Source organism: Carassius carassius, chromosome 1, assembly GCF_963082965.1.
Source record: "Carassius carassius chromosome 1, fCarCar2.1, whole genome shotgun sequence".
NCBI classification, from domain to species: Eukaryota; Metazoa; Chordata; class Actinopteri; order Cypriniformes; family Cyprinidae; genus Carassius; species Carassius carassius.
Window position 1 is genome coordinate 49952693 of NC_081755.1, and position 27557 is coordinate 49980249.

Consider the following 27557-nt stretch of genomic DNA (forward strand, 5'->3'; position numbering starts at 1 on the left):
AGACTGGAATGATAAAAATTACGTTTATTTTCGTGTTAGTATGGTTGCCAATGTTGAAGCTCATTAATATAGAACATGATTAAACTGACCTGGAATTACCTGTGCAGTTAAACCAATTTAATCAACACCTGTCAGCCAATCGATCGAGCATTCAGACATACAATGGCATGGGAAAACAATTAATCCAGTTTAATAAAATAAATGAACACTAATAAAACAGAGTAACAAACCAATTCCAATATATATCTTTTTCCACATCATGGTAAAGTTTTCAGACTATGAGGCATTCACATATAAACAACTGATTATGGAAATGGGATGGTTCATTTGTATTACAAAGTATTACTTTTGCAAACATTACTTGAACTGCTGCTGATCATTAATCTTTAGTCTATAATATTCTGACCATTGGTGGCCGTCTCTACATGCCATTGCTGTTGTGTTCAGTGGATATTATCGAGCAGCCTCCCACTAACCCAACAGCTGAGTTACACAAACACTACCCAAATAGTGGGATAAAATCAGACTATATTTAGATTCACATTGACATATTATGCTGTTAATATATATATATATAACATTTTAACATTATTAAAAGATCCCATGTTTCTATAAGAATAACTTTTAAATGGTTGATCAACTACAAAATTGTTACATGCATATTATTGAAAAAAAGCACCCCATTACAACAAATCTTAACCTGCTTGAAGCTTTATAATGTTTTGTATTCTGCATATCTGAGCGAGCAGAGCTTATTAACATTTAAAGATGAATGAAGAATAAAGACCAACCTTCTGGTTCCTCGTGTTTTATTCTCCAGGTTTCTGGTTCCTCTTGTTTTATTCTCCAGGTTTCTGGTTCCTCGTGTTTTATTCTCCAGGTTTCTGGTTCCTCGTGTTTTATTCTCCAGGTTTCTGGTTCCTCTTGTTTTATTCTGTAGGTTTCTGGTTCCTCGTGTTTTATTCTCCATGTTTCGGGTTCCTCGTGTTTTATTCTCCATGTTTCGGGTTCCTCGTGTTTTATTCTCCAGGTTTCTGGTTCCTCGTGTTTTATTCTCCAGGTTTCTGGTTCCTCGTGTTTTATTCTCCAGGTTTCTGGTTCCTCGTGTTTTATTCTTATAGTTTCTGGTTCCCTCGTGTTCTCTTCACTCTCCTCTTTAATAAACATCATCTTCACAGAAGCAGATCTCAGTTCAGATGATACTCCTCCAGATATTCCTGCTTGCTTCAAAACTTAGTCACGACTTTGAGGACGAGAATATTACAGGCATTTACTGACTTGAAACTAATTTTCTTCCTCTGAGATTTATTGGTGTTTGGCAAACAAACACCCGCTAGACTGGAGTGTGAAGCGGCTAAAGGATATGTTTACTATAGTAAACTGTAGTAAATTATTTACTACACATTTTTTACTTATATTGACTAAAGTGAGCTCATAAAATGTAGTAAATTGTAAACTGTAGTAAATTGTAGTACGCTGTAGTATATTATAGTATTTACTACACTTTATTAATATATATATATATATATATATATATATATATATATATATATATATATATATATATATATTATATCTGCATTATTGCTGGGTCTGCTATTGATGTTTTATCATTTGGATTTGTTTGGTTGTGCCCTTTGTCGTCTGTGGATAATTAAAATAACTATTTCCTTCATCGTGCACATTGCTTTACACACCAACACGTGACAGAATAGCAGACCCTAAAGTGAGTAAGTTTAGTGGTGTTTTTCCTTCTTTTTTGTTTTGTTTTTACCCTCTCCCGGTATGGCTTTACCAGCCATCCAGCTCCTATGCCTGGATCAGTTGGACCGTTCACTGGAGGACGACACCAAGGACTTTATTGATCTGGCGTGTCTTACCCACTTCCCAGACCACTTTCTGTCTGTGTTTTTTATTACACCAGCCTTAGTGAGTGGTGTAAGGCAAGCCTACCAGCGAATTATCCCAAAGAACATTTTGCTTTCGTGGAGTGGGTGCTGGAAAATAACAGATCACCGTTCAGCATCTACCCTGCTGAGGAGGTTTTTCTCCAGCCCCACTCCCGAAGCAGAGACTGACCAGTCGCCATCACGCTGCATGGAAGTACTGCCTGAGCCCACTGCGACAGAGCTGATCGTCGCCATGGAGTGCGTGGACTGGCAACATTGTCGGTTCCTGAGGGAGTTTTGGTGGAAATCCAGGGCTTGGAGGTAAGCCCCGCCCACACTCCCACCACTGAGGTTGAGTTGCAACTGGTCACTGGACCATACTATGAGGAACTTATGGACATTTTTCAGAAGGATTTAATAGATTGGTTTGGGGAGGCATTACCCAATTCTCCTGTGTCTCCGCTGGTTCCACCCAGCCCTGAATCTCCTGCATCTCCATTGGTTCCGCCCTGTCCTGAATCTCCTGTGTCTCCTTGGCGTGAGGATTCCCTGTCTCTGCCTCCGAGCCCTGGACTCCACCTCGCTCCTTCGACCCATCGGCTCCGCCTTGGCACTTAGCTCCCTTGTCTCCACCGTTACCTGTCATGCCACCAGCTCCACCGGGCTCCCTCGTCCCTCTGGCTCCACCTTGGTCAGTCGTCGACCATCCGCCACCTCCGGACTACATCCCTCCGACTCTGTCAGTCTCCTTCTTCCCTCCTGCTCCACCTCCATCCTCATTCGCTCCGGCTCTGCAGCGGTTTTCCGGAGCCCGCCTCCGTCTTGGTTGCCTGTGCCTTCAGTGCTGCCTTGGCCCTCTGGATCCTCCATGTTACCCTGGCTCTCCATCTGCTCGGCTCCATCCTGGGCTCCTCATCCATTGGTGTAGTATCTGTCAGTTGGCCCCCCTGGTGTGGTCTGCTCTTACTCCACCATGGCTCCTCTTGCCGCCGACTCCACCGTGGGCCACCATTCTGGCTGGCCTCTGGAGCTCAATGTGGCTCCTCCTACTCCGGGCTTCTTCCTCCATCCACTCCACCCTGGCACTATGGTCTATGCACCCTCTCCATTGCCTTGCCCTTTGCCTGCCCCATGCCTGCCTCCTGAACCCCCACCCTCCCTCCGCTGGACTATATCTGTCGGTGCGGGGATGCACCGTTCCGGGAGGGGGGAACTGTCACAGTTATGGACTTCTGTTCTTACAGAGTATCCTTAATTGGTCATGTTCCTTTTCTTGTTAATTAATTTGCCCCACACCTGTTTCTGTTTCCCACTGATTACATTCCCAGTATTTAAAAATCTGTGCTCTCCATTATTGCTGGGTCTGCTATTGATATTTGATCATTTGGATTTGTGTTTGGTTGTGCCCTTTCTCTCCTGTGAATAATTAATATAACTATTTTTACATGTCCTTCATGCACAACAAGTGTGACATACAGATAGATATCATTTGTATTTTAGTCTAAAGGACATTGTATAAGGCACAAAAAAAAAGTTTTTGCTTATAATACTTTAAATACACAACAATCTTTCAGAGAGGCTAATTTTATGTGCTGCAGGTAAAAACTCTCTCAAAAACCTCCTGCCTCATTTCTATCAGAAACTGATGAACAAAATAATTGCAATACCGTAAATAATGATAGCAGAATGTTATTAAAATATTGGATAAGGATTAGGATAAGCTCTTAAACGACATCTATTCTCAATCAACATCTTTATGAACACATTTTTTTTAATTTTAAAGCCTTTTTTTTCTCAACTGCCGTAAAATTCACATTACTAATAGTTCACTTTTCATTCATGAAGAAATGTAGCAAAAATGTGTCTCAGCGAAAAATATACTTTTTAAGATGAAAATGAAATTACCGTTCCCATGCTGCATTCCAATGTTGATCCACCGGTGAATCAACATTGGTACCATGGTTGAATCAACGTTGGATTGTTTTAATTTTCCAAATTGGATAAACATTAATACTGTGATGTTTCACCATTTAAATCGTGACGTTGTTTCACCAACTTACCTTCCACATGGGCGAATTTTGTTCATTCTGTAGACGTTAGATTAACGTTGAATTAGGTGTTTACTTTTGCCATGAGAAACAAGGTTGATAACGCGACGTTGTTTCACTGTCGTACCTTTCAAGTTTATTTATATAGCACATTTCGTAAACAATGGTCATTCAAAGTGCTTTAAATAAAAGAAAGTAAAATAGACATAAAGAAAAAATAATAACAAAAATAAAACAATTTTAAAACTTTGAAAATGATTTAAAAATTTACTTTTTTAAAATGAATTTTAAAACAGTTAAATAAAAAAGTAAATAAGTAAAATACAGTGCACTTAATCACTTAATGTATTCACATCAAAGTTTACAATATTAACAAATTATTTACAAGTATTGTTTTCAGAGCTATACAGTGTATTTAGTAAAACAAATCTAAGCTATTTTTTATTAAACTAAATAAAATCAAAACCTATCACAAAAGATCAATGCATCTCTACCAGAGGTGACAGTGCAGTGTAGCAGAAGAACAATTTCTTACCAATTTGCCGATAATAAGTTGGATCCTTGATGACTCTACAAGGGGAAAGAAGAAATGGTTTACTGAAAAGTTCTTAAAAAGCAGGATTTCATTTTATACCATTTCTTTGTGGTTCTCAAACTTTTTATACCAAGTACCACTACAGAAATTATTTTGCTCTCTAAATTCCCTTCTGGGTTTTCAGTTGTGAATTTTGACTTCAACTTCTACTAAAGTCATTTTCTGGTAAGATGTCTGTACATCCTAACATGAGTATGGCTTTCAGGTAATGTACACCCCACTGATGATATGCATATGATACACATGCGTCGATACTCCACACTCCAGTTCAGATGGTGGCGGTAATGCACTGATAAGCTAGTCTGCCAACCCCCAGTAAACACTAAAAGAAGAAGAAGAAGCTGCTGCTTTCGGACGCAGCACCAGAATTTAGTCCTCTGAGGAGAGGTGAGCAGTTCACAGCGTGAAACACATTTTACGCAATGTGTACTGTGTTGTCTTCATCGACCATAGCGCTGTTTGTGTGTTTGCTTAGTTAAATATACACATAGTAGAACAACAGCATGCGAGGAAAATGTGTTAAGAGTGATTTCATGCTTTTTTCGTATCTTTTTTCTGAATGATTGTTTGAATGTTTGGAGTGATAATTTTGCTGTTACTGAATGTCTCTGTTAAGGAATTGAAGGCGAAGCGATATCAAGTTTTGCTGCTGTGATTTATTTTTTTCTAACGCAAATTTCTTATGGTCGCTTTTATAACGGATACAGTTAGTAAGGTATTCTCAAGATAATCGCTAATGTTGCGTAAGGGACCGTCTAAAGATTCCAACCACAGTGCAAAACGAAAAACAACAAAGTAAACGATTTCCAATCAGTTATACAAATGAATGTTTTTTTTTACAACTTTGTAGTAAATGTGAATGGCCACACTGACTTAATGAATGCGAGCTACACATTCCCAACATATAGAAAATGGGACCACAGCATTACCCCCCTAATTGAATACTGTATACATGTATAAAGAGAAATAGGAAATAGTGTGCTTTATTGTATTTGTATAAGAGGAGGTATTTAAAAAAAAGTCCTGTTTAAGAAAAAAAAAACATTTTTGTCACTAGGAAGCTACTACAAGTGTGTTTATAAATGATTTTTGTATGTTAAAAGTCATGTTAAGATCATACACTTTGTATTTGTAAGGCTTCTTAAATGTTAAAGTTGGTTTGAATTGCTGATTTTGGCAAATTTTCTTCTAGAAAGAAATTCATGTTGCCTGAAGCTCCTCCCACAAACCCTGCAGAATGAAACCGATTGAAGATACTGAAGAACAAACAGGTTGGTGTTTATTCTTGAACTCATTAATAATGCTGATGATTATAAAGCTTCAACAAATTTAGATTTGTTTCAATAACTTTGTTAGATAATTGTGTAGTTGATCACACATATTTAATAGTCCGATTTGTGCCTATAATGCTTTAAAAGTAATATTAATTATAAGATCAATGTACCTAATTCATGGAGAGTTTCAGCGACATATTAAAAAAAATGCATCAAATGATCAGAATTTGGTACATCAATGGTCTACTTTACACCAGGGTTCAACAGGGTTACTGAGAATCAACCAATTTTACTTTTATTTCAGAGTTGATTGAAGAAAATAAAGAGAAAGAAGAACCGAGTGAAATTGAGGAGAAAAATCTTGCTAAAACTGGAGAAAATCCTTTGAGTTGCTCTCAAACCAAACAGAAAAAATGCAATAAGAGTAGATCCAATAAATATTTCACCTGCACTCAGTGTGGAAAGAGTTTCTCAAGGAAATCTAAATTTGATGTTCATTTGAGAGTTCATACTGGACAGAAACCATACACATGTGATCTGTGCGGAAAGAGCTTCACACAATCATCAAACCTTAAGAGACACGTGAACATCCACACTGGAGAGAAACCCTACAAGTGTTCACACTGTGACAAGAGATTCTGTCGATCAGGAGACCTGAATATACACAAGAGGATCCACACAGGAGAGAAACTGCACACATGTGATAAGTGCGGGAAGAGTTTCACAATAAAGGGCCATCTTACAGAGCACATGAGAGTTCATACTGGAGAGAAACCATTCACATGTGATCAGTGTGGGAAGAGCTTCACACTAAAAGGACATCTTACAGGGCATATAAGAGTTCATACTGGAGAAAAACCGTACACATGTGATCAGTGCGGGAAGGGTTTCACACACTCAGCAAACCTTAAGAAACACATGAACATCCACACTGGAGAGAAACTGTACACATGTGATCAATGCAGAAAAATATTTTTGTGGGCTTCAGATCTGAAGAAACACCTGAGAGTTCATACAAAGGAGAAACCCCATTCATGTCATTTGTGTGGAAAGAGTTTTTCATGTTTAGAAAATGCAAAGAATCATCAGAAAATTCACTCTGGTGTGAGAGACCATGTGTGCTTTGGGTGTGAAAAGACTTTTATTTCAGCAACGTGTTTAAAACTGCACCAAAGGGTTCACACTGGAGAAAAACCTTATAAGTGTTCACACTGTGACAAGAGATTCAGTGCTTCAGGAGACCTGAAGAGACACAAGAGGATTCACACTGGAGAGAAACCGTATCACTGCACTGAATGTGGGAAGCGTTTCAATCAATCATGTTCTTTACACAGACATACAAAACACCGTCACAGATCATCTTCAGATCCAGCTCTTTCAGATCTGATGCGGCATCCTCAGCAAATGAGACACAATAATGAATCAAGCATTAACATATCGTCTTGATAAATCTGTCCTAACCAGACATTAAATGTGACATGATGAAGAAACATTATCTAGTTTTCACAGTGAATAAATCTTCAAAACCAACTCAAAAGATTCAGTTTTTCCCCAAATAAAAATTAAAAAAAGCTTTATTCTTGTAGATCATTTGGTTTCATGATATAAATTATGATTTGTAAAAATCTTACGAGTTTCATATTATGTTCAATTGTCTTATAATGCATTTTTATATCCCTTGATTGTCCATCATCTTTACTGCAGTGATTGTGAATATTGTTCTTACTGTGGTTGTTCTGCAGATCATCTGTGTAAGAAGACCTGGTGAGTTTATAGCCTCACACAATCCACATTCTGGCCAGAGGAGAACTGACCCTCAACTGAATGATCTCTCACAAGTGTTTTTTTTCTTCTCCATTTCTGTCACCGATGGAGTTTGGTTCCTTGCCACTGTCACCTTTGTCTTGCTTAGTTTGGGACACTGAATTTCTGGCAGGATTGTTGACTTGATTGCACAGAAACTATTTGAATTTATTTATTGTATTTATTTATTTTTACCAGTGTATGTGTTGTCTGGGAATTGGAACATCAATCTGATGTTTAGAAAAAAGTGGGTGGGACAGGAGTGAGTGTGTGTGTTTGGGAGGGGAGGGGGATGCAGTTAATGTATCGACACAAAACATATTTTTTAATAGGTGGATCCTACATCCTCTTTTTCCCAGGATTTCTAAATATACCAAAATGTCTGGGATTCGGCTTTTGCTTTCTACAGTCACCAATCATTGTTTGTAGTTGTATAACAACTACATAACATGATATTATGATTTAAGTACACGTTGATTGCCTCAAAATATCTTAATATACACAAATGCCAAATAATAACTTTAATAAAAAGTATTGTTTTTATTTGAAATGTAGGCAGACAAAACTGTCAATGGAGGAGCATAAAAAAAGAAGGAGAGAAAGAATTAACAGTGACCCAAAAAGCAGAAGAGACCAGTTAGAAAATGAGAGACAGAGATGGAAGGATAATGTCCTAAACAAAATGTTAAAAAAGTAGGAGATATAGGACCAAGAGTATTGGAGTAAAGCAAAGAGAAGGTCCAGGACCCGGTTCCCATCGCTAAGTAGTTCTTAACCTATTCCTTAACCTCTCTCTTAATGTTATGACACGATTCCCGACACGTCCGTATGCTAAGTATATATTCTGTAAGTCACACTTTCGTACGGTTGGTCTGGACCATTCGTAAGCTCTCTTAGCATTGTTTGAGCTCAAGATGCTAGTTGTCATCACTGTGCAGCAGTCTTTAGAAATCAGTGCAATGCAGTACAAGTCAAACTATGGTATGACAACAATGATTTTATGTTATGGACATTTTAAGACTAATAATAAAATATGTTCGCAATTGATACAGGCCTATTTATGAAGTTGACTTTATTTGGTATCAGAACTAATATGGTGGTAATTAGCCTAGGCTATTTGGTAATGTCATTAAAGCGTTTAAATTGGCAATCACTTTTCATAATTACAATCTGGCAAACAATTTGGGTATAAATGGCTAAGATCTATAAATGGGTAAGCATGGTGGTGTCCAGTAAGTGGAACGTAAGAGGCAGCGTGTTAAGAAGCTTCCTAAGGGATACTTCTGGGAACACACTTAGGAACATAAACTACTTTGGTAAGATATATCTTTCGAGTCTTCTTATCGGGGAACTTGGCCCAGAGCTATGTAGAATAGATGGCTAAATGAAATAGTGTTGAGGAGCCAACTTCAAGCAGGCGTGCCCTTGCAGCTGAGAAGGAGAGGAGAAAGGGAGATAGAAGTATTGAAAGAAAAGGTTAAAGGGGATGAAGTAGTAAATATTTATAATATGTACAATCAATGAATAATGGACGGGAGCAGATTGGAGGAGAGGAAGCAGCGAGAGAGATGCTTAAATAAAAACTAAACAAAACAAAAACTCCCACTAACTAAAGTTAACTAAACCAAACTATCTATCAACAGAAAATGTAGAAACAAACATCTTTAGAGAACAAGACGCCATTACTAACCCTAGTTTTCTAAATACATTATAAATGGAGAACAACTATTTATTTCAAAAACAGAAGTTACAGCTTCTTCAGTTTCCTGAACAAGAATTTAGAAAAAAATCTTGTCTTCATGAAAAATCAGCTACAGCTCACTAGAGATGTTACGGAGCTTGTATCAAAAAACCACACATTTCATATTGAAGCACTGTATCAGAGCTTGATTCGTTTTGAGAAAAAACATGATCTTTGACATGCAAAGCTTTATTCGCCTGAAAATCATGTGACTGCTTCAGTATCTGGTTCAAACTATCATATTTATCATAATTTAAATACTGTGCTGAAAAAATAACTTTGGCCATGACATGACTAAGGGAGAGTTAAAATAAACGGATCATAGATTGAATTTATTAATTTGTTTGACTTATTTTAGTGCCAGTACACCGACACAAATTAATGACTTTGGCAATGACCGTTATTTATATAAAATATAATAAAACAAAGAATCAGCTGTAGAACCAGATTACTGGCTGTAACACTTTGAAAGGTGTTATTTATTTTTAGCATAAACCGTGTTAGAAAGCTTTGAATAATGACCTACAGGTAAGCCCCTTCCCTCGAGTGAAGAAGAGCCAATGGCAGTCGAGTATCAGTTGCACAGGGAGAAGAACTCAGACATCTGTAGATGGAAACATGGGAAACGATGTTCCTGGGAAACTTGTTACAGTGATTCCAGGTATCCTGAGAGGATAGGCAATGGAATTTATTTCATTCTATTTTTTAAACCCAAACAAAACTGAGCAAAATGTTTCAAAACATTCTCCCCATTCTGTGTCCAGAATTTATAAAAAAAATATAGGAACAAAGTTTTCACACTGACAGCTTGGGCGGGGCTTACCGATGGGTCAATTGTGTTGAAAGCTTTGCTGGTACAGAACACTTGCATTATAAGGCAACTGAACATAATATAAAACGCATAAGCAAGCACATTGAAGAAAAATAATTAATCTGTGACATTGTTCTTTGGGGAGGAACACCATCTTTGAGTTGATCTGAATCTCACAGTTGAATCTGCTGCTTTTGAATTGATCCAGATGATATTTCACTGCTCGATGCATTATTGTGTCTCATCGGTTGAGTACCCAGCATCAGATCTGAAAGAGCTGGATCTGAAGATGATCTACTTACTGTGATTGGTTTTTGTATGACTGTGTAAAGAAACTGAATGATTGAAACTCTTCCCACATTCAGTGCAGTGATACGGTTTCTCTTCAGTGTGAATCCTCTTGTGTGTCTTCAGGTTTCCCGACTGACTGAATCTCTTGTTACAGTATAAACACCTGTACGGTTTCTCTCCAGTATGAACTCTCACATGTGCCGTAAAGTGTTGTTTTAGTGCAAAACTCTTCCCGCACTTATCACATGTGTGCAGTTTCTCTCCTGTGTGGACTACCTTGTGTCTGTTCATGTCTGCTGACCGACTGAATCTCTTGTCACAGTGTGAACACTTGTAAGGTTTCTCTCCAGTGTGGATGTTCATGTGATCCTTAAGGTTTTCTGAACGTGTGAAACTCTTCCCACATTGATCACAAGTGTATGGTTTCTCTCCAGTGTGAACTCTCACGTGAAGCACAAGATGATGTTTGAATGAGAAACTCTTTTCACACTGAGTGCAGATGAATGATTTCTTGGCTCTTCTTTTCATTAAATCTCTCTTTTTGACATGATTATTCTTTTTGGTTTCGCTGAATTCTTCATTTTCTTCATCTTCTTCAATCAACTCTAAAATAAAAGTAAAAATGATTAATTTTCAGTAACACTCTGATAATTTTCAGAAACCCTGATGAACCTTGATGTAAAAATATAAAATAATATTTTTTTTATATTTTTTATTATACACTTCTGTTAGTCTGGTAATACCAAACTCTGCTACTTCGCTGTGCTTCGTAGACAGACTCTGGAAGGGTATAATTGACAAGTGTTTACTTTCTTGTGGGGGCGCTTGTCTGAAGTTTAAAATCATTTGTGTACCCGTTAGCCAATCACATAAGGTTTGGTTATGACGTGTGTTATTCACCAGCTCAGCCGCCTTACACTTCCACTTTAAACACAGATATGCTGCGAAAACGAAACCATCGAGCGACCAAGAGGGACACAATCACAATTATCGCCTTGCCGGATTTTGACCTCCCTAGTTTCTCGCTGACGATCGGTAACCGTTGATAAATTAAACTTTTCCCAAAACCTATCAGGAGTAGGGCCGAAACAACACCTCCATTCAAAATGTTTAACAAACACTCTTCTTGTTCAGGCTTCAGTAGGCAAAAGCTGGGAATATTCTCCACAGTAGGGGTGCGCGATAAATATTGTGCGATAATTAACAACGGCTCTGTGTAGTCCGGCTACACCTCTGTAACGTTACATGAAGGAAGTACATTGATCTTTGAATTATAATTTTTAAAACATAGACAAATCCCATATTTCTTTAGGGAAAACGATTAAATATGATTGATCAGCTACACTAATATCTAACAGAAATGAAGAATGAATAAACATCAACCTGTTTGTTCTTGAGTATCTTCAGTGTGTTTGATTCTGCAGGGTTCTGGATCTCTCATCTTCTCTGTGTCCTCTTTAATAAACTCAGTCTTTACAGATTTCACCTCTTCCTGATGATCTGATGCTCGACTTCACTTTAACATTTATTGCTAAATTACTAAATGTGTGATTGTCATTGGAGGAGCTTCAATGGACATGAATGTCTAAGGGAAAGAAGCAGATTTGCCAAAATCAACAATAAATAAAGCAAACCAATAAATAATGTTCTAGTCAGACTCCGTTACTTACACATACATGCATATATATGTGTGTGTGTGTGTGTGTGTGTGTGTGTGTGTGTGTAGGGGAAGGAGATGTCTTCTAAATTCTATCTTTGAAGAGACAAGAGCCTACATAAAATAAACACAAATAAAGAGTATTGCCTCTTTGTAGATCATTATATTACTATATTAAAATATACAAAAAGCCCATTAGTTTAAAATGCTCACTTAGTAATACTGGAATCTCATTTGGTAATTCACACAATATAAGCATTTCATAACCACATGAGACAATTTAGATCAATACATGAACAGATTTATAATATATATTTAAAAAAAATGTTCATATCCATGTATTGATTTAAAATGCCCCACGTGGCTCATTAGATAAGCTAAATATGATCTATTTATCAGGGTTTGTAAGTAATTATAATCATGTAAAGTGACTATAACAAGTTTGAGCTGCCAAAGATAAACGACAGAGAAATAGCGTTATTAATAAAATCGTATCAACATAACTTGATAACGGTTAGCATTCATTCCTCTCAGATCTCCAGACATTCAGTAACAGCATCATCATCACTCCAGACCTCGAAACAATCACTGACACGAACAAACAAGAACACGTTTTCCTCTCATGTTTCTTTAAGTTAGCAAACACATAAGCATCGCTGTGCACGATTAAAACAAGGCGGGAACGAATCGTATATTGTTGCATAAACATACTGTGTACATAAACAAAGTGTTATTTACAATTGTGTTAATAATATGTGAAATACTGTGAACTGCTCACCTCTCCTCAGGAGACTCACGCTGACTAGAGAGCGCGCTCTGGTGATGACGTCATCCCCGCGAGGCGGGATCTTCAAAAAAAGCTTCAAATCTTGTTGAGTACGTCTGCGTCCGATGTACTAAACAGTCTCTTAAGAATTTGTTTGAACATTTTCTGTCAACAAAGCTTACATTTTCTATAATAAGTTCTTGTAATTTAGGTATTATCCTTGAATATTTCAGATGTTCACTTACTAATTTAAGCATCTGTAATGGAATATTCTTGATATTTTTTTCATTTATTTATTTTTTGTTTTGTTTTTTTATTTTCACCTCGGCTTCAACTTTTACTTGCCTGCTGATATGAATATGTATATTGTGATGTAATATCTGTATGTACGCTCAGGTTTGTTTGTAAATCTGAAACTACGAATGCCTTTTTTTGTTAAGGTTCTATATGTCAAAAAAAAAAACCGTCTGCGTCCGAAATTACATACTCAATGAGTAGGTACTTCTTTTCAACAAGTTCTTATTTAACGAGCGCTAAAAGAGTACGTACTCTACAGCCAAATCTCTTTGAGTATGAATGTGATCCGCCATGTTTACGTTATCATGTGACGTATGACGTTACAACAAGCGCAACAACTTCAAAGATATGACTGCGACAGGTTTAAAATCTTCTCTCTTTTAATATTTTGATGTTGATGCAATTTGCTCATGTTTTGGTCTTGTTGAAGAAACAGCTGCCCTTTTTTATAGTGATTGTAGTATAACCAATTCATTTTGTGTGTAGGCTATTTAAGTTTTTATATATTTAATCCAACTAAAATGACCCACAATTTAATCCTAAAATACATTATTTTGTATTACGAAAGCCCAAAATCGTTATCTCATGAATATTTAATCTACACACAAAACTGTCTTAAATCTGCTGTTATCCTCTTTTTCTTGATTAATTTCTCTCGTTTCATCCCTGAGGCTTATAATAACAAAAAACAACAGCAACAAATGTATTTTTAATGCATTTTTGGTTACATAAATATTGATTATTTAAAGTAATTTAATCCTTTTCCCTCTATTTATAATTTCATATTATGATGCATGCAAACCCATTATAGTTATGTTTTCTCTTGTCATTATGATTGTTTATTGTTAAAGATACTACCATCTGTCCCTGAGCTTGTATGCAATTATTCGTTCTGCAGTAATAACAATATAATAAAAAGTAAATAAGAATGGCAGGTGCACAAACACCTCATAGCATCAGTAACAGTTTTCCTCTGGAGACGTGGATCAGCTGCTTGAAGATCTCGCCTTTGGAGAAGACTGTTGAATTTACACTATTACTACTAAGTATTACTACTAAGAAATTAAGATTACCTCAGAAAACATTTCTAGGCCACCCCAACACTTGATAAATGGTGACCAATAATTATATATTTTTAGTCAAACAAGCAAATTGTAATTAGTTTTTTTTTCTTATGCCACAGCAATGCTTGAATTCACACTAGACAAATGCAGCCAAGATGAATTCATCTAAATATTCAGTCAAGTAATGAATGAATGCATGTGTTAGTTAAACAATTACGCTATATTTTATTTACTGACAACAACAGGAGACATGCATAAATGAGTAAAATAATAAATAAAAATAACCATCACAACAAATAAATACAAGTCCACAACACATGAAACAAAACTTTATTCAATCATCGAGTCCTTGTCTGAGAGAGGATGAGGAAGACCATGATGAAGACCCTGAACCACACAACCCTGAACAGATGCGGGCAGTGGTGGAAGAAGTACACAAATCAAGTGCTTGAGTAAAAGTACAGATATGTATAATAAAATATTACTCCAGTAAAAGTAATAGTAATCCTTTTTCAATTCTACTCGAGTGAAAATACAAAAGTACTTGATTTTTTATGTATTTAAAGGGTTAGTTAGTGAATATCTAGTGAATAACATCTTCAAAGTAGTCCATGTGACATCAGAGGGTCAGTTAGAATTTTTTGAAGCATCGAAAATACATTTTGGTCCAAAAATAACAAAAAATATGACTTCATTCAGCATTGTTATTTTCTTGGACTAAATCCGAAGATGAACGGAGGTCTTACGAGTTTGGAACGACATGAGGGTGAGTTATTAATGACAATTTTCATTATTGAGGGAACTATCCCTTTAAGTAAAAAAGTACTGACAGATAGATTTAGCAATTTTATATAGGCTCCTTAATTATTATATTAGCACAAATTTTACATAATCCTACTGCTCAAAATATCTGGAGTCAAGATACATTTTTGTTGTTGATTTGGAGTACATTGACGAGAGTGATGTAGTAATGTTCAGTGTGAAACTTAGACTGCGATGTATGAGAGAACACAGATCTGATCTTCACCAGGAAGAAAAAAGTGTTTTAAAGTTTGTTGCTTGGCAGAACATCACAGTTATGACATGAGAATAAGGCCTGAAGTTCAGAAGAACATTCTAACTTCACAGCAGGAAAATACAATTATATTTTCATTATGATTTTTGTTTCTTCTCAAACCTAGTCTGTAAACACCCCTGGCCAAATACCCCCAGAGGGCATCACTTCCCACTTTGACAATTACCACATAACCATGTTCTGAACATCACATGCTTTCTTTTCCCCCCAAATGTAATCTATCAAGGTGGTTGAATAAAAAATATTTGGACTTTATTTTTTTTAATTACCTCAATTTAGCACAAGCAAACTTGTTAGCTAGACAGTTAGCATCAGCTAACAGTATTTACTTATTTCCAGTATGGCTATGAATAACATTAATATCTGTCTACTCAGCTAGTTAATCCAAACAATATTAAAAAAAATTATACTGGTGATAAAGAGACGTCATATAGGGCATGCATAGCATTTTAATGAAACTGTTAACATTATGTTGTTTTATTTAATCTGTGTTATTTTAAGGTTGTTGCTTTTTTTACCTAAAACATATTGGTGTGTCTGCATCATCTGCATTCAAACATTTCAATCGGCTTAAATAGATCAATCTTTAATCAATGTAAATCAATCTTTACAGCATATTTAGTTCACAAACAACTGACAGTTTTGACCTAAATATGATTTTCAGTTACAATAATTAATAATAAATTTCGAAATTAATAACTTACTTTTAGCAGCATCAGTCGCGCGCTCAGATCTCCCGGTCCTTACTTGCCGGACTCGCACTAAACGGTTCACTTGAATCAGTGAGTTGTCGACTCAAGAACAGCTGCAGTCGGATCATTCTAATTCATAAACGAATCGTTTGGTGCGATTTGCGATCCGATTTAAAATGTTCATTGAAAATACTCAGTTCGTCAAGAATCAGAAACGCTTCTGCGTGTGATATATTATAAGGAGTAACGATATGTTTTATGAAATGTAGTGAAGTACGATTTTATGATTTGGAATGTAGTGAGGTAAAAGTTACTAAAAATAAAACTACTCCAATAAAGTACAGCTTGAACTGCGTACTTCTTTCTTCACATGAATACTTAGCATTCAAACATACTCATTTGCTCGACCACTGCTTTTGCCTACTATGTAGTAGGGAAGTATGCCATCTCGGACACAGCGACTGTCTGGGCTGAAGATCTTCCTGCTTCAAGTCTGCACCCTTCCTCTACTCCCTCCTCTCACTGCTTCACTCTCCAGTCCAGCGGGTGGCGCTAAACACATTCGTTTGTTTGACAAACACCATTACGTTTAGTTTCACGGGTTTGTTTTGTTGTGATGCTAGCTTAAAACAAACTGTTAGAAATGGTGTTTCAGTACAGTTTTTGAATCAGGTCAGTGTAATATTCTCATCCTCACAGTCGTGACTAAGTTTTGAAGCAGGAATATCTGGAGGAGTATCATCTGAACTGAGATCTGCTGCTGTGAAGATGATGTTTGTTAAAGAAGAGAGTGAAGAGAACACGAGTGAACCAGAAACCTGGAGAATAAAACACGAGGAAACAGAAACCTGGAGAATAAAACAAGAGGAACCAGAAACTATAAGAATAAAACACGAGGGACCAGAAACCTGGAGAATAAAACAGGATCAAGGAGGTTGGTGTTTATTCTTCATTGATCTTTAATGATTGTTTACGCGTAAAATATGGAATGAGCAAAGAAAAAACATAACATTTAATAGAACTTAGAAACAAATCCAAAGAAAGCAATAGCAGTGGAAAAATACTGCTTGAAAAAATAAAAATAAAGAAAGCTAAGTAAACTGAACACATCAGGTGTCATATAAAAGAAAAGGAATGCCTAGAAATCTCTTTGTAAAAATTCTTGCATAAATTCTTCTACTTCCGCTGTTGTCAGTTTTGCAACATGATTAACGAGTTACCCTAAGAAAATATGAGCAAAGAAGGTTGTGAAAATAATCCTTTATTTGTACCTTATGAGCTTTCAGAAAATAAATAAAAGTAAATTAAATCTACTTTTTGGAATAAAAAAAAAAATGTTGATATATTGATATGCCAATATATTTTCAGAGGCTTATTTATTCATATCTAATAATAATCTAATAAACAGCCAATAATTTTGATACATAAAGAAGTGAAGTGACATTCAGCCAAATATGGTGACCCATACTCAGAATTCGTGCTCTGCATTCAACCCATCCAAAGTGCACACACACAGCAGTGAACACACACACACACACACACACACACACACACACACACACACACACACACACACACACACACGGAGCAGATTAAAGTTCTAAAGAACTATAAAGACCCATAGGTATAATTTTACAATAAGACCTTATTATTTAACCTTAGTTAATGCATTCACTTTCACATTGAGCAATAGCTACATTTGCTACATAAGTTATTAATCTTTGTTAAAAAATACAACTCTTAGTTCATGTTAGCTCATTAAATAACACAGCTGCAACTTTTGATTTTAACAACGTGTTTTTAAATATTGGAATATACCTAAGATTAATGCATGATCAGAATAATTTTTCATGGTCAGTTCATGTTAACTAATGAATTAACTAAGGTTAACCAATGAAACCATAATGTAAAGTGTGAATGAACAATAAAGAAATCACTTTCAAACAATAATATCAATCCCTAAAAACCCATGAAATCAAAGTGGAAAGGTTCAACATCTGTTTTTATTTTATTGTTTTACAACTGTTTGGTTTTCCTTACAAATCATGTAAGCACTATTTTTAATTGATATTAAGCAGATAATTTTTTGTTCAGATCAAAATGTTAAGGTGAAACACTGCAGGCAAAAACACTGTTTTTTCAAGCACCTGTTAATTTTGAGATTTTGGGCTTTTTGGTTTTTCATAAAGTCATTTTTAAACTAGTGGAAGGAAAACATCCAAAAGACTCTGTTAAGTGTTTCTTTTATAGCACTTTATCTGTTTGTGTCAATAGATTTCAATTACAATACATACTTTTAAAGGCCGTTTTCTCAAATTGAGTTTTTTCTTCAACACTGAGCCATAAATCTCCACTTCAGTAGCACTTACACACAACAAACTTGACATTTTTATTCCTGTCTATATTCTGAAGATTTTTACAGAGGGATTTGTTCATATATATTTTCCTTGATTATATACAACATTTTATTCCCCAAAAAATTGTGAAAATTTTTCTGGCTGTTCAAAGTATTTTCTGAATTATGGAGTGACAAAAAAAGATAAACAGAATTCCCTCTGTAAAAACATTTGACTCTAATATGTCAAAAAAAGTGAAATTTTTTTTTGAAACTGACTTCATCTAGTGTTCAGATTTTTGTACTAGACATTTATGCAAATTAGCACATATTTCATTAAATAATGCCTCATTTCCATATTTAAACATAACATTTTTGAAAACTTGTAATACAAAAAATGTTTGCAATAATCAATGTAACCAATCAACTGGGTAAGTAAGGTGATAACTATTAGTTATTTTTTTTGCCCTATTCACCTGCAGTGTCTCGCCTTAAGACTTTATATGTTACAATTGTAAATTTAAACTGTGAACCTTTAGAGTAGGGTCTAATATTTATGGCCTTTTTATAAAATACATTTTATACGTATAATACATTTAGCTAAAGGATCCTGCAAGCACTTTAATTGACATTTTTATTTATTTATTGCTAAGGTTTGCGTATGGTGGTGTGTTCTTACAACATACAGAACTACAAAATTTTGCTATAAGTTTGAATGCGTCATATAATAATTACTGTTAATAGTGTTCATCGTCTGTTTGATTACATCTTTAACTGATTTTTCAATAAATTTCTGCCATCTGCACATAAACTGACAGTCACCACTGATAAGCTACTACTAAATATTGTAAAAACTGAATTGCTTTGCAATTTTAATTTGTCAAATAAACATAAGACTATCAGTTTCATTAATATTAATATATTTAACTTTGAACTGTAACATACAGTAGGCTGATTATTCTTATAGATTGAAACAAAAGTGCTTCGGCCAGTATAAAGAATATGAAAATTGCTCGTAGATGTGGCGGAAAACAGAAAAAAGAGTAAGCAACAACAAAATTGCTTATTCACTGCCAGCAGGAGGCACTTTATAGCAAATAATAGACTGTGCTCTCCTAATACTTATGAATAGAAGAAAGTGCAACGCCAAATGTGGTCAATAGGCCCAGCCTACTAAATAAAAGAGCCAATCATCGATTAGTAAAGTCATTGCATCACTGCACAGCTGCCATTAGAAGCTCTGGTTCCCATAGAAATATGCAGCGTTCACAACCTCTCCCTCATGATTGCGCATCAACGTTTGCTCCTCTAGCCTGAAAAATAAGCCCTTTTTATCACTATTTGAGCATAAGAAACAACAATTATGAGGCAGTTGTTGTAAGATTTCATTGGTGATTTCAAATATGAAATTTGATTGTAAGCTTAATGAAGGTTTGTAGGTTGTCTACAAACCGGAAGGTTGGTGGTTCAATCCCCGTCTCCACCTGACCAAGTGTCGAGGTGTCCTTGAGCAAGACACCTAACCCCAGCTGCTCCCGACGAGCTGGATGTGCCTTGAATGGCTGACACCGCAGTCGGTGTATGAATGAGTGAGTGAATGGGTGAATGTGAGGCAACTTGTAAATAGGGCTGTCACTTTTCGTTCGAAAATCGATTGCACAATCGATCGGACCAACCAAAAAAAAGTTTCGAAAATGAAAGTAGGGAATCGATTTTAACCAAATATGTACACTATTAATTTTAAAAGAATTAAACAATTAAAAAAATAGATGTAACAAATCTCACAAACAAGCAGAAAAAGAAAATAAAGAATTCCGAAATGCAGATAGGCGTTGCAAAAGCTAGACAGAAAATACCAGCAATTTTACGCGCCAAGTTTCATTTTTTTGAACAGTTGTTTGAAATGGATTGAATCCTTATTTAAAATATTGGAGATTTTTGAATTGCTTAAATCATAAATGCAGCCGGGTTGAAGCCTGCAGTAATGTTTTCCTTATACCAGCCGTCCCCTCTGCATATATATTATTAGAGAATGGTGCACTCCTGTTGCTGTTCGTTATTCTGCACGAAACTTTATGCCAATAAATAAGAAATATTGCTGACTTATGCGCTTCCAGTGCTCTCTTTATGTTCGTCCATTATTTAGCGTTGAAAAAGGAAACGTTTTTTTGTTTGTTTTTTTTTAGACATGGAAAATCGATTTTACAATCGATTCAATGAACACTTATGCCTTAAAAATCGAAAATGATTTTTTCACAAAAGTGACAGCCCTACTTGTAAAGCGCTTTGGATGGCCATGTGGTCTGTTGAAAGCGCTATATAAATGCAGTCCATTTACCATTCCTCAGAGATTTTTGTCCATTTTGCTGCAGATTCATGATGCAAATCTCCTGTTCCACCACATCCCAAACCTGCTCTATTTAGTTGTGATCTGGTAACTGTGGAGGCCATTCGAATAACGTGAACTCATTGTCATGTTCAAGAAACCAAACTGAGATTTTAGTAGCCATCAGAAGATGGGTACACTGTAGTCATAAAGGGATGGGCATGGTCTGCAACATTAATGAGGTAGGCTGTGGCATTTAAATGATGCTTAGTTGGTACTAAGGGGCCAAAGTGTGCCAAGAAAACATCCCCCACACCATTACACCACCAACACCAGCCTGAACTGTTGAGACGAGTCAGGATGGTCCATGCTTTCATGTTCTTTATGCCAAATTCTGATCCTACCACCTGAATGTCACAGCAGAAATCAAGACTCATCAGACCTGGCAACATTTCTCCAATCGTATATTGTCTAAATTTGGTGAACCTTTGCAAATTGTAGCCTGTGTTTCCTGTTTTTAGCTGACAGGAGCAGCACCCAGTGTGGTCTTCTGCTACTGTAGCCCATCTGCTTCAGGGTTCGATGTGTTGTGCGTTCAGAGATGGTATTCCGCATACCCTAGTTGTATCGAGTGGTTATATGAGTTACTGTTGCCTTTCTATTAGTGTTGGGCGATATGATCATTTTTCAAATCGTCATATCGTCAGCCCGTGCGATCGACGATACACAATATTATCATGCAAGGGTGGAGCAAGAGAGAGACTCTTTGTTCTTGTCATAGCAGAACTATTTGGTGTTTTAAACAGTGCAAGTGCGCGAGAGAGAGCCTATGGAATCACCAGTAATCAAAAAATATACTTTCAAACATACTGATAAACTACATTAAATGTAAAAATACTGTATTTAAAACAGCTAGTTCATATATAGTCAGACGCAGGCGTCATATTGCGCGTCCTGTGACAAATTTGCTGCATCTACGCATGGAAGTTGAAAATCAATAGTAGATTTCATTTAAAGTCCAGCATTTTAACACTAATATTGGGCATAAACGAACACGATAAATATAAAGTATTCAAAACAGGTAAGTTCATATATTCTGAGTAAAGCTGAATTTAACTGAAGCATCAGTCATACAGCGCTCCGGACAGCACGCCTCATGAACCACTAGGATAAGTTCAGTCTGCCGTCTTGTTATTATTTTGTCTTTATTTGTAATGTCAAGAAAGAGTTAATCTCTTTCTTGAAGAGCGCGTTGCCGTGTAACGTTACCACACCATTAAATGTGCAGGACACCAACTCCTCATTTCTCTATCGCTTTCATTTCATGGATTTAACAAGTTATCCGAGTCAAAGCGGACAACTTCAGCGACTACAGGCTCTAATCCTCCTGCGCTCATGTGCGGTGTGTGTGTGTGTGTGTTTGAAATGCGGTGCTGAAGTAATAGCTGGGCAGTTTGATAGCCGAATTATAATAAGCCGCCTAATAGAAATCTGCTTATGTCTATCTCTGACTATCGTCTATCGGCACAACCCTACTTTCTATCATCTCTAACCAGTCTGCCCATTCTTGTCTGACCTCTGACATCAATAAGGCATTTTTGTTCACATATATTTTCTCTTTTTTTGGACCATTCTCTATGAACCCTAGAGATGGTTCTGTGTGAAAATCCCATTAGATCAGCAGTTTTTAAATACTCATTGCCTGTCTGTCACCAACAACCATTCCACGTTCAAAGTCGATTAAATCCCTTTTCTTCCCTATTTTAATGCTTGGTTGGAACTTCAAGTCGTCTTCATCACATCTAGATGCCTAAATGCATTGAGTTGCTGCAATGTGTTTGGCTGATTAGCATTTGTGCTACCAAGCAATTGAACTTGTGTACCTAATAAAGTGGCCGGTGAGTGTATATGCATATCGTCGCTGTCGGGTGAATCCTTGCATCTCCAAAACCATTATTTTTCAGGAAATTAAAAAAAACTGCACATTTTTTAAAGTTATTAAACATTGTATCATTAAAGTTGGTATTACACCTTATATTGCTATCATATACTGTTGTGTACCAACATAAACACATCATTTCCCCAAAATCATGTTTGATCAGAGATAGAGAGACACCGACAAGGTCTGCAGTCACGTTGAGCCTTTTGACAAGAGAAAAGGATTTACGAGCTAATCAAAGCAAATGATTGTGGTTACATACATCTTCCTAAACTCTATTTTAAAGGTTTAAGAGCTATAAGGGATGCAATACAAAAAAAATGCACTGATTAGGCTATCTAATTGAAGGAAATTTGTGTAATCTGCTCAGAAACTTACCTGCGCTCTACTCCCTCCCTTTCTCACGGTGACCTGCGGGAACCTATGGGGTAGGACAGACAGGGCGAGAGAAAAGGAGATGAAAGGATGAGGAACACAAACCACAAACCATCATTAACTAATAAAACTTATAAGTTTTTAGTTTACAATGAACTAATCATTTACAAAACATGAATATACATTTATAAATAATTAACAAGGGACATGATAACATTTTATAAATGTTTTGTTAATTCAGTTATAAGTCATTTATAAATAATTAAGCCCCACGAAAATCAGGTAAGTTATCTCACCAAACATTATGACAAAACCAATGCATAGTGGCCAATTAAGTCAACGGCAGGCAATTTTGGTGTTATAAACTGTGTATAAACTGTTATTATATAATAACTGAATCATTAATAAGCAGTGTTTTGAGGACATTTACCTCAGAGGACGTATTGCTCGACAAGGATTCGTTGCGACTCTCAATCTTGAGGAGACATATGCCACGAAGCTCTCCCGCGGAGTGAAGACAGTTGAAGTGTCCAATGGAGTTAAGAGATTTGCTCTCAAGCAATTTTCAAGACTTTAGATAAGTCTTGAATTTAAGATTTAGATGGTTAATAATTTGTAAAAATAACAGACCCACGTGGGGACTGACCAATAGCAATTTGTGAAAAAATATGAAATTGTCTAAATTTGGACATAAGAGGTTTCCGCCTGTCAGCGACGATATATAGATGCAGACTTGATAAAAGGGGCAGAGCAAGAACACATCCGCCGCAGTTTAAGATTTAGTTTGTTGTAACAGAAACAATCTTTAGAGCTGTTGAATAATATAGTGGAGCACCAAATAATAAGGGACACTTTTTTCAACAAAATGTATGTTAAATAATTGTGTAGTTGATCAAACTGTTTAATAGTTCTCCTTTTAGAAACGTTTAGAAATTATATTTTGAAGATTGATGTTCCTCATTCATGAAAAGTTTCAGGGAGGTAACATTTATTAAATTGCATCAAATGAAACACAATTTTGAATAGAATTGTCTGTTAGACCAGGGGTGACTTTTATTTACTTTCACATATCTGTTTGCTTGGTTTTTTTCAAGTTACTAACAAATGAACTGTTTTTGCTTTTATTTTAGAGTTTATTGAAGAAACTGAGGAGAACAAAGAATTGAGTGAAGATGAGGAGAATCATCATGTCAAAACTGGAGAAAATCCTTTGAGTTGCTCTCAAACCAAACGGAAAGATTTAAAGAAAAAAGCCAAGAAATCTTTCACCTGCACTCAGTGTGGAAACAGTTTTTCAAGAAAAAACTGTTTTGTGCTTCACATGAGAATTCATACCGGAGAGAAACCATACACATGTGATCAGTGTGGGAACAGTTTCGCACAATCAGGAACCCTTAAGAAACACATGAACACCCACACTGGAGAGAAACCGCACAAGTGTTCACACTGCGACAAGAGATTCAGTCAGTCAGGATACCTGAAAGCACATGAGAGGATTCACACTGGAGAGAAACCGTACACATGTGAACAATGCGGGAAGGGTTTTGTACTGAAAGGAATCCTTATGAAACATTTGAAATTTCATTCAGGAGATAAACTGTACATATGTATTCAATGTGGGAAGAGTTTCATATACAAAAGAAGTCTTTATGTTCACATGAGAGTTCATACTGGTGAGAAACTGAACACTTGTGATCAATGTGGGAAGAGTTTCACACAATCATCAAGCCTTAAGAGACACATGAACAACCACACTGGAGAGAAACTGTACTCGTGTGATCAATGTGGCAAAACATTTTTGAGGGCTTCAGATCTGAAGAAACACCTGACGGTTCATTCAAAGGAGAAGCCACATTCATGTCATCTGTGTGGAAAGAGCTTTTCACGTTTTTCAACTTTGAAAGAACATCAGAAAACACACACTGGTGTGAGAGAGTACATGTGCTTGTGTAAAAAGACTTTTACTACAGCGACCAGTTTAAAACTGCACCAGAGGATCCACACTGGAGAGAAACCTTACAAGTGTTCAGACTGTGACAAAAGATTCAGAGTGTCATCAAGTCTGAAAACACATGAGAGGATTCACACTGGAGAGAAACCGTATCACTGCACTGAATGTGGGAAGTGTTTCAATCGTTCATCTTCTCTACACAGACATACAAAAAACAAACACAGTTAGTATTCAAGATTCAGCTGAAATTCTGATCAAATCAAAGATGGAGTTCCTCACCAAATAACTGTCAAAACATTGCATTATTGTGCTTTCTTATTTTACTTCACTGTTTTTCTTAAATGACTAATTATTCTTCCACTTAAGATGTATTTAGAAAATGCAGATGTAAGGTATACTGTCACGCAACTGATCCTTCTGTGCTTCTCTTGTAGGAAGGGATGGGTACCAGAAAATGGTATATATCATAATTGTGAGAATAGTAATACTGTTAAAATCTTAACTATACCCAGGGCTCGAGTTGAGGGGGGGTGGGGGGTGGCATCCCCCTGATTGAATAAAAAATTACAAAAAGCACCCCCTCAGTAAAACCACCATCCCTCCTTACCATCCCATTAGATTAATAATGTGTATTACGTAAAAGAAATGTTAAAATACTCTTCTGAAAAATCACAAACTAAATAACGGCAGTGGGCCAAGCTGTAAGTACTGTAAGAAGCTGCACACAGCTAAAGCAAGTTGACAGAGTTCGCTCGCACTACATTTTTATAAAATTAATGTAGCTTTATATCTAGCAAACATCATCAGAATAAAAGGTATAAAGTTAAAGTTAACTTACCACAATCTTGTGGGCTTTCATTTTCACAATAAATCTGTCATTGTGCCATGTCATCGCACGGGGAGATGTTTGTGAAGACCTAAAAATTACTAACACCTAAAACTCATTACACTCTCTGTGCTGTCCGTTTTGGGGGGATGGACATTAATAAATCAGACATTATTTTAGTTTATTCCAATTTGTTGATACTTTACTACATGTTAGGTGTGGATAAATGTATTATTCATGCAACAATGCTTATTACTGTAATAACGTTCATTAAAAAGCATTGCTATATGGATGATAAGAACTTGCTCTCATGAATGTTTTTATCAGGATTTTTGTAAAAGGTTAACTACCAAACTGAATTAAATAGCATAGCATTCTTCATGACCAGAGTTTGCATATTTCATTCTGTAATCTATAAATTTTATGCTCTCCAAAAAGACACTTATAATATCTGGATCTGGCAACACGACGGAGATGCAACTCTCAATCAAGGCCCGTTCGGTGACCAAATAAAGTAACTGTCGTTAAAACACCTGGAGTCGGATCGTTTGTTTGATCAATTAAGCCGTGCTAACCAGCATTTCCCTCCTGCAGTGGAACTGGCTGACCAGCTTGACCAGGCGGGAAATGTTTTGTGATGACCTCCGGAGCACGCATCCTTCTAAATGAGACAAAGCTGATATCTGTTCTCTAATTATTGTTGTATAGTCTTACTAATTAAGCACATTAACTCTTCAAACTTTTATATTTACACCATTTATTTTCCACTGGCACATCCGACACGTTTGCCCACAAAGATAGCATTTTTAATCTGTTATGAAGCAGACGTGCCTGTATGCGCTCACGATAAAGGCGTTTTTATGGAAGTGAAAACGTAATATGAGCGTTTGCGTTACACGCAGAAACATTCAAAAGCATTGAAACTATTTTTAAGCCTCTGCCAAATGAATGTATAAATAAAACATCCTACGTTTGCTAAGTAAACTGCAAACATTTGAATTTTTTATACAACGTTAACGTTAACCCTTAAGCAATACAGTTCAATCCCATGGCTTCGTCAAGTTTCATTAGTGATTCTGCCATTACTGTATTTTCAAATATATATATATTAATGTAGCCTACATCCAATAACATAACAGCAGCAGTAATTTGGCTAATATAAAGTGAAATCTAATTATCTTACCTTGACAGTTTAGAGTTTATCCATTGACACGCATGCGCAGACCGTGTTGAAGTGGAGAGTAGCAAGGTTTTTTTTTTTGTTTTTTTTTTTAATGATAAGAGGCGGGAAGACACACGCCAATCATCGCATGACTCAATGGCCGCATAACACAAGTGCTTTTAGATTATAAGAAAAAAACCCTTTGAGATACTTATAAATAAAATAAAATAGGATTATTCATAAAATAAATAATCTTGTATTGTTACATTATGATATAACCCTAAATGATATAAAACGTGAAATACATACAATTAAATCAATTTAATCCCTGCCGGCATTTCAACGTTGAAACAATGTTGAATTACCTTTCGATTTTGTAAATTGGATCAACATTGATATTGTGACGTTGATTCACCGCTGTAATCGCGACGGAGTTTCAACTTCTTACCTTCATCATGGGTGAATTATGGTCAATCTGGAGACCATGGACGCTGAATGAGGTGTTGACTTTAAAAAGTTAATCACCGTCGTACCATGTACCATGTATAAATACACAATTTTATGTTCAATTAGTTTGCATTTAGATCAACACTGATGGATTACACCCCAGCAGAATCGGAGCGGAGCTGCTCTCTGACAA

The 27557-nt window shown here is 36.2% G+C and overlaps 4 protein-coding genes across 4 annotated transcripts in view; 2 read left to right on the forward strand and 2 right to left on the reverse strand.

Annotated features, from left to right (window-relative positions):
• The window catches only part of LOC132096058 (uncharacterized), a 332561-nt gene that overhangs the window by 177171 nt on the left and 127833 nt on the right, over positions 1-27557 (reverse strand). The gene's annotated exons all lie outside the window — the stretch shown is intronic.
• On the forward strand, positions 5660-7343 carry LOC132092866 (gastrula zinc finger protein XlCGF8.2DB-like). Its single transcript, XM_059499295.1, has 2 exons — positions 5660-5803; positions 6111-7343. The coding sequence occupies exons 1-2, from the start codon at positions 5770-5772 to the stop codon at positions 7250-7252; spliced, it is 1176 nt and encodes a 391-aa protein (XP_059355278.1). The 5' UTR covers positions 5660-5769; the 3' UTR covers positions 7253-7343.
• LOC132143788 (gastrula zinc finger protein XlCGF49.1-like) lies at positions 9524-11298 on the reverse strand. The gene is made up of 2 exons (XM_059554357.1): positions 11262-11298; positions 9524-11057 (listed from the first exon to the last, which is right to left on the reverse strand). Exons 1-2 carry the CDS (start codon positions 11296-11298, stop codon positions 10456-10458), a joined length of 639 nt encoding a protein of 212 aa, XP_059410340.1. The 3' UTR covers positions 9524-10455.
• Positions 16537-25645, forward strand: LOC132092322 (zinc finger protein 501-like). The gene is made up of 2 exons (XM_059498537.1): positions 16537-16937; positions 24109-25645. The coding sequence occupies exons 1-2, from the start codon at positions 16772-16774 to the stop codon at positions 25155-25157; spliced, it is 1215 nt and encodes a 404-aa protein (XP_059354520.1). The 5' UTR covers positions 16537-16771; the 3' UTR covers positions 25158-25645.